This window comes from Punctularia strigosozonata (genome assembly GCF_000264995.1).
Source record: "Punctularia strigosozonata HHB-11173 SS5 unplaced genomic scaffold PUNSTscaffold_12, whole genome shotgun sequence".
Lineage (NCBI taxonomy): Eukaryota > Fungi > Basidiomycota > Agaricomycetes > Corticiales > Punctulariaceae > Punctularia > Punctularia strigosozonata.
Genome location: NW_006767444.1, coordinates 498678 through 506721, shown reverse-complemented (window position 1 = coordinate 506721; position 8044 = coordinate 498678). Strand labels below are relative to the sequence as shown.

The following is an 8044-nucleotide window of genomic DNA, read 5'->3' as shown; positions in this document are numbered from 1 at the left end:
GGCGGCAGCAGCCGGCCCTTTCATTAATTCCCCCCCCCCCCCTCGAACCGTTTGAACCTACCTATCTCGTGCGGTAGGTTCGAGACTACTTGTCTTCTCCGGTCACGCTCTTTGGCTGTGCCCCCGGGTCGGAGCTCGGAGCGGTATCTTCACACGCTCACTTCTTGGCATAACACAACCCCGTCTTGCCGCTCCCCATGAATCGAGTACAGAAACCGCCCGAGTATCAAGTCCCCGTGTGGATATCCCATGAAACTCAAACCTCACGGTTCGCGACAGAATGGCGAAAACGGGAAGCGGGGATTGAAGGATACGACCAAACACCGAACCGCAGGGGCGCAGTGCACAGTTTTTTACATACAACCGACGACATTCGTGGTCAAGGTTCGAATTACAGAATTACGGCGCGCGGCGAGTTGACGCAGCCAACGATATCAGTTCCCATGGCACGTGGCCCCCCAGAAGAACGAAACTTACAGTACATACCATTGCCAAGCGAAAGTTCAGAACATGTCCGCAGAGAGCTCCCGGGCGCGTTCCACGTGTGCGAGCAGCATCGCGAATTCAGTCCCGAATAATTGCAAAACACCACTCCGTTCGTGAGCACGTTTTGCGCGACCATTGAGAGCCCCATTGTCCTAAAGCGACGACGCTTCGAGGTTGAGATCACGCTATTAACGGTAACATGTAACACACGGGAAACGAAGGGCGGTTCGCGTTTTCTCGCAGGCCTCCACAGATAGATATTTCGGCCGTTCGACGGGCCATCAGCCTCGCCCTACGCCGTGTTTGGGCTGCGTAACGTCAAGCAAGGGTAGTAGGCCAGTACTGACGCGCCCATCACCACCCCGCGCAAAACGAACCCCGCGCCCACCGGCACGCAGCCCAGGACCAACGTTGTGATCTATCTTACTCCATGCTCTACATATCCAACCCGGGCTCGTCGGATCCCCTGGGCTGGCTCCCGGCGCCGTCATCCAAAGTCACAACGTATCAAGAACAAGAACGACTCCTTCATAGCCGCCCGTGCACCCTGGCGTCCCACGCGTTCTCGCCTCGGCAGCGTCGCCACGAACCCCCCCCCTCCCCTTTCTCCCGTGCTGCCGAACCCGCGTTCGCGGTGGACTGCCGGGATCCTCGTCGCTTTAGCAGCAGCAGCAGCAGCAACAGCCCTGGTGGTCGTGCTCGTACCGGTGGACGCGAAGTAGCCGCCAGGCGCTCTGAACTGGCCCGCGGGTCCATGCCCGGCGATGGGGATGGCGGTGCCCATCACGCTCGACTGACTGGGCCGAGCTCGCGGTCACACGGGGGGTGGAAGTCGGTGTGCTCTGCCGGCGGTAGTGACGGCACCCGTGAAGAGGGTCGTTCGACGATTCGTACGAGAATCTTTTCGTTTTTTTTTTGCTCTGCGAGGAAGAGGGGCGGACATGAGCGTGTGCACGGCTTTACCAACGACGCCAAAAAATATTTGAATAGAAGAAGAAGAAGAGGAAGACTGTACGCACGGATTTCGCACCAAAGAGCAGGGTGGAATGCTACTATCTGAATTCTTATACGAGAGTCCTGATTCGTGGAGATAGGTGTCAACGCGGATTCGTCGGTGCAATCGTAAGCGTCGTGAAGTCGTGCTGGGCTGAGCAGCACGGTGTTCTATCATACTTAGCTTACCTGTATCCAGTGTCGGCGTTCTCGGCGATCTCCCTCATTCCGTGGTCTCACTTGACCCACTCCGGAAGGTTGCGGGTGCACTGGCACGGGCCGGCCGTACTTCAAGCTTGTGCGTCGTGCGAGCCAACAGGTGTGGGCGCTTGCAAGGCCATTCATGAATCACACTCCCGAATATGAGCGGCTGGATATCATCTCGCACTTCCATTCGCCTCGAAGCAGTCCCTATCGTACACGCTGAGCTTTTCGCTCTCTACCCTGCAAGGCAAGTATCGGCTTGGGATACAGCGGAGTTGTAAATAGCAGAGCGCTCACCCTGATCTGTCCTCCCTTGCTTTCCTTTCTTAGGCGGAATGGCCGGGTGCTTGATCCACAGCGCTGGCACACCCCTCGCCTGGAGCAGGTCCACCACCGGTTTGATATGCTTGCCCCGCACTAGCACATGCGACGCTTCATCTTTGCCACCACGTGGTTTCACTGTGATACTGAACGTTAACCCCTCGGTAGATGCGACGGGAAACCTAGGAGACGAGACCTACCTGTGGCCGACGACGCACAGGACTTACGCAATGCCTCGGCGAGCTCGTTAGCGTCGAGCAGGAACGGCTCGAATCCGGTGATAAGCGTGCGCGATCTGCCGCCTGGGCGGCCCTTCACTTGCGCGGGGATTGTCACGGAGATCGGTCTCAGTTGTCCCTCCCTGCGAAACGATATACCCGGTCAGCGTCAGTTGGAAGGTGGTATGGAACTTTACGGCATGCCACTACACGGAGCGCACAACGCACCACAGGCGCCTATAGCGAGTGTATAGCTGCTTCCATCTCCACTCTGAAACACGCTTGGGGGTATAAGGAGGAGAAAGTAACGAAGTCTTACTTGGTCACGGTAGCCTTGCCTTCCGGCTGAATCGTGTGCCACGGCTGCATCTTCTGCGCCAGCAATTTGCAGATATCCGCACGTTGCATGGAGTCTGGGGGTGGCCCGTTCTTGGACGAGAGCACGCCAGCAAGAGTTTCGTTTGCGGACACGTTGACGGACTGTTGATCGTGGGGGTCCACCAAGTTCCTGGTCGCGACGTAATCGTTCACGAGCGCTTCGATCTCCGTGGACGAGTACAGGGCGGACGGCCTACATAATGTTCTGTCAGAAAGAAACTCCTTACTGAAATCACCGACTTACTCCCTCCCGAGCTCTTCGAACAGACGCGCAGTCGCCTCGTTCGGCTGCCAGATCTCCGTAACGACCATCTCCTTGGGTTTCTTCGCTTCTGCCTCTCTCTCGCGAGCCACGCGCCTCTCCTCATTTTCCTCCATTTCTATAGTGTGGTACGCGAGATGAGCAAGAACTTCCGGATGATTCGCTTTCGCGCCAGTGACCACGACGTCGCCCTTCACCGGCTTGAGAGACAATAGGCCGTCCTTCTCGCACGCTTTCAAAAAGGTGGAGAGCGATTTGAACGCAGAGTGTTTGATATCGATCGGCGTTGGGCTCAAAATGTTGCTTGGGCGATGGGGAAGGATGTAAGTTGTGTAGAACGTGGTGGCCGGAATGGGGAAGGTCGACGAGGGCACTTGGGACAAAGTCGTTTGGATGGCTTGCAATAGAGCACACCGAAGGATGGTAGAGACCTCTGCAAGCCGTGAGCGTACGGTCAACACCATCAACCACGGCGCCCACCTTCAGGAGTCAGAGGTGTTACTTCCGTTTCCTCGTCCAACCCCGACTCGGAATCTGAGGCACTGTCTTCTGCATCACTTGACTCATCTCCCGAGTGCGAGGATCTATCCTGTTCTTCATAATCGCTCTCGTGAGCAGATGTGGTTCGATCCATTGGTCCAGGCGGTCCTCTTTTAGAACCGAGAGCCCACAGCTCGTCCTGCCAAGTATGCAGGATGCGCACCGCTGTGCCTTTATCATTTTCAGACCGTAGTTTGTCGCTGTCAACTTCCATGTGCCCAACGGCCAGCGGGTATCCAAGCTTGCCATCGTGATGTTCGTTCACACAAACCAATTGCTTAGAAGCGAGAGTAGGGGCGTGTCGGACGACTTGTTTGGTTCGTGTATAAGAAACCATGATTTCCGAAGCGCGGTAGTCGAGCGTAGGCTCACCTCCTGCGATCCTAAGGTCTGCGCCAACGATGAGAATCGGAATAACGGCTGGCGTGGTGGTCAAGAACGGAAGTAGTCCAGGATGTTTCCAGAGAGTGTAGACTACAGTTTCGACGATTTAGAGGCATGGATGTAGTAGATACGCGCAAGTTGCACGTACCGGTTGGTATCAAATCTTCGTCTTTCCCGATCGTGAACCATAATGGATCTCCATCACTTGCGAGGTATGCGACCTGAGAAAATAGCAAGGCTCGGTGGGGCTATCGAAGTCAACTACCTGCATGCTACCTACTCCACGCTCCTTGCGATGCGTAGTGAACTTCACGGACTTCAGACCTTCTGGTACGAGGAGATCGCCCTCCTCCGCTTGAAGCCCGAACGTTTGCACCACTGTCTGCTTCAACTTGCGACGATCTGAGCTCCGGACGGGCGCGGTGGTCTTCAGGCTGCCCAACGGTTTGCTGAACATCGTCACGGCGGTCACTGAGTTCGCTCGTCCTAACGGCCGACTGGACGATTCTGACAGTGAAAGACGCGACGCGATCGGGGTGCGCCAAACCAATGCCACTGAAACGCCCAAGGTGGTCACGTGTTACCAGTGAACGGGACGCTCTCTGGCCGGCTTGGATATACGATAATCTAAAACCCTTCGTGGATCCTTGTCGCGAGGGGAGAGGCCTCTGACAGATAGAGATGACTGCGGCACGCTGAAAACATATGATTTCTCGCCTCACACGTGCACGGTATTCGCATTGAAGATAGAACCTTCAGAGGAGAAGCTGCGGGAGGTTTTGTAGCCTTCTCCGCTCCGGCGCCAGCATCGCTCGTCGTGTCGTGTTACGTTCATTCAGTTTCGGTGGTCCTTAGTTAGTTGCGCCTAGGTCTCTTGCCTGGGGCTTGCCCCTGGATCGTCCACCATCGTGCGAGCGTTGACCGATACGTTCCTGCAGGGCCGTCTGCGTCCTTCGGAGATTGGAATGGCGACACTCTATGTTGGCTGAGCATCGCAGAAGACCCTTCTTCGATGATATCTAGTGTGTTGAAATTCGCATGCTTTCATCGTCACACGATTGCATCTACCCATCTTCAGCATGACCGCCAGATTGCTCAGCGGGAGACGTACCTTAAGACTTGACCCAATTGGGAACGTCACGGGCCGCTTTTGCGAGTCCATTCATAGCCCTTTTTATCGTCTGTAATAGTGCGGCGCCGACCATAACCGAGACTACAATTCAGTTTGTACTTCCATTCGACTGCAGGCAGCGCCTATCGTACACGCCGAGCAAGGTTCTCATAGCTATGGTCTATTTCCCGGCCCATAGCCAGCAACACTTTCGCTCGCGTCTCTAGAAGGCAAGTGACGGGTTGAAATCAAATCGTAGGCGGTGACTCGGCAGTGCTTACCTTTGATCTGCTCCCAGCTGGCCCCTTCACTTCTTCTTGGCAGTCATGTCCGCGGTCTCGATCCACCGCGCCGGTACGCCTTTAGCCTGTAGCAATCCTGCCACCGGCCCCATTTGTTTACCCTGCACCATCACCTCCAGGCCCGCGTTCTTCCCCGGAAGCGGTGCCACTGTGTAACTTGTACGTTAGCGCTCATAGAGGTGCCATGAGGAACGGAGCACGGCACCTGCGGTCGACGACGCGCATGATTTACGCAGCTCCTCTGCGAGCTCGTCAGCGTCTAACAAAAACGGCTCGAACCCCGTAATGAGGGTGCATGCTTTGCGGCCTTGCCGGATCTTCACTTGCACGGATATCGGTCGTAGTTGTCCCTTCCTGCGCAAGTTACCCGTCAGCATATGCTGCGAGGGTATATGGAAGCTGTTACGGCATGTTGGCACACGGAAACATAGCGCACCACCGGAGCCTCACGACAACGCCGTCATGTGTGCGTAACACACCGGATGCGCTCGCGAGGAAATGAACGTAAACTTACTTGACAACTACGTCTTTTCCTTCAGGCTGGAGCTTGTACCACGCCTGCATCTTCTCCGACAGCAACTTGCAGATATCTTCTCGCTTCATGAAGTCCGGAGGTGGCGCGTTCTTCGACGAGAGGGCCCCGGCGAGGACATCGTCAACGGACACATTGATGTATTGCTGCTCGCGCTGGTTCACGAGGTTCTTCGCCGCAACGTAGCCGTTTAGGATCGTCTTGATGTCCGTCAACGAGTACATTGCGGATGGGCTGCGCATAGAGTTCGTCAGCCAAGGTTTGCATCACTGGTCCATCGCCGTACTCTTTCCCGGCCTCTTCAAACAGCCGTATGGTCGCCTGATGCGGCTTCCACAGCTCCACGACGACCATCTCTTTGCCCTTCTTGGCTCCTTCTTCCTTCTCGCGCGCCTCGCGTTTCTCCTTTTTCTCTTCTTCCATTTTCAGCGTCCGGTACGCGTGGTGACCGGCGACGTCGGGATGGTCCGCTTTCACGCCGGTGATCACGTAGTCGCCTTTCACCTGCTTGAGAGACAGCATGCCATCCTTCTCGCAAGCTTTCAAGAAAGCCGAGAGCGATTTGAACGCAGAATGCTTGATGTCGACAGATGTCGGACTCGGAGAGTAGCTGGGGCGGTGCGGTAGTAAATACGTCGTATAGAACGTGGTGGCAGGGATCGGGAAGGTAGAGGAGGGTACTTGAGATAGGGTGGTCTGGATAGCTTGCAGTAGAGCCGTCCGAAGGATCGAAGATACCTCTGCAAGCCGTGAGCGTTAGGACGACAATCACGGCCATAACGCCTACCTTCAGGAGTTAATGGCCCCTCTGTCGATTCCTGCTTCGGATCAGTCTCCGTCTCTTGGGCCTTTCCATCTACGGAATTCGGGTTGTTCGCAGTTGGGGCGGATCCGTCCTGCCCTCCTTGCTCGCTTGTGGCAACAGGGGTGGTTATATCCATAGGCTCCGGTGGTTCGCCCTTCGAACCAAGATCCCATAGCTTATCTTTCCATGTGTGGAGGATAAGCACGCCCTTTCCTTTGCCATCTTCGGATTGCAGCTTATCGCTGCCAACGGCCATGCGACCAACGCCGAGTGGATACCCTAGTTTTCCTGCGTGATATTGTGTTACGGAGACCAGTTGGTTAGGTGCGAGGTTCGAAGAGTGTTGGACGACTTGCTTAAGTCGCGAGGGTCAGAGACGAGGTTGAACAAAATTACACGGAATGAAAGCTCACTTCCTGGGATCATGAGGTCCGCGCCTCCGATGAGTACTGGGATTACAGCCGACGGGGTTGACAGGAATGGGAGGAGTCGAGGTTGTTTCCATAGAGTATAAACTGAGAGATTTTCTCGGTCAGAGTTGTTGTAACATGAATTGAGCGTCAATGCGTACCGGTTGGTATGAGTTCTTCGCTTCCTTTCCCAATGGTGAACCACAGGGGATCTCCCTCAGCGGCGAGGTATGCGATCTGAATATGGCAAAACATAATCAAATCTAGTTAACAACAGCTAGAGTATGCCACTCACCCCATGCTCCCCCACATGGGTACTGAATTTCACGGATTGTAAGCCCTCCGGCACGAGGAGATCGCCCTCCTCCGCCTGAAGCCCGAACGTCTGCACAACTTTCTGCTTGAGCTTCCGGCGATCTGAGCTACGAATCGGTGCGGAAGTCTTGAGATCGGCTAGAGGTTTCTTGAACATGATCTCAACAGCGATCGGTACCCTCGCTCTAAATACGACGAGCCTGAGTCGCAACGAGGAGCACTGGGGGGTGCCCATTTGTTATCACATGATCTCATTGATAGGCGCACTTTGCGATCGCAAGTCGGACTTTGGGGATGGGCAACGCCCAGCCAAAAATTCGACTCCGACGTAACTTCCCACACATAGCACTGCCACGATAATGAAGGTACCGGACACAGTGTCATGTCCGACCAGTTTCTGCAGTCAACCGTGCCAGCTGACATTTAGGACTGTAGAGAGACTACCAATGAAATTTGATTCTCGAGAGAATGTTCAAAAAAGAATTTCTTTCCTTGTCCTCTGAGTAGTGTAAACTGATATCAGCACCGCTTAAAAGGGCCAAACATGAAAATCTATCCTCAACATATTGTCTATTGGCACCCAAAAGAATATTATAGAATTGTTTTGCAATTTTAGAACCTTTGTGGAAGGTACGGCACTTGGTGCAAGAAGAACTCTTTTTGCGGGAGTTTGAGCGTCGAGAGTCAGCCACTAAACTCCGCACAGCCACTTGGCGGTGCTCTGTAAGAGGGAGCGCGTAGTTTGCAGCAACCAAGGGTGTTTAAATTTGATTAGATAGTAAG

The 8044-nt window shown here is 54.7% G+C and overlaps 2 protein-coding genes across 2 annotated transcripts; both read right to left on the bottom strand.

Annotated features, from left to right (window-relative positions):
• Positions 1-1088: 1088 nt before the first annotated feature.
• On the bottom strand, positions 1089-4243 carry PUNSTDRAFT_145708 (uncharacterized protein; the record flags this gene model as incomplete). Its single annotated transcript, XM_007386912.1, has 11 exons — positions 1089-1419; positions 1491-1608; positions 1679-1923; positions 1981-2142; positions 2205-2365; positions 2542-2793; positions 2845-3295; positions 3343-3711; positions 3775-3876; positions 3935-4007; positions 4067-4243. 9 exons carry the CDS (start codon positions 4241-4243, stop codon positions 1919-1921), a joined length of 1752 nt encoding a protein of 583 aa, XP_007386974.1. The 3' UTR covers positions 1089-1419; positions 1491-1608; positions 1679-1918.
• A 757-nt stretch (positions 4244-5000) lies between these two features.
• On the bottom strand, positions 5001-7431 carry PUNSTDRAFT_91371 (uncharacterized protein). The gene is made up of 9 exons (XM_007386911.1): positions 7242-7431; positions 7108-7183; positions 6950-7051; positions 6519-6887; positions 6018-6471; positions 5714-5965; positions 5405-5553; positions 5179-5347; positions 5001-5120 (listed from the first exon to the last, which is right to left on the bottom strand). The coding sequence occupies exons 1-8, from the start codon at positions 7416-7418 to the stop codon at positions 5205-5207; spliced, it is 1722 nt and encodes a 573-aa protein (XP_007386973.1). The 5' UTR covers positions 7419-7431; the 3' UTR covers positions 5001-5120; positions 5179-5204.
• Between the last annotated feature and the right edge of the window lie 613 nt (positions 7432-8044).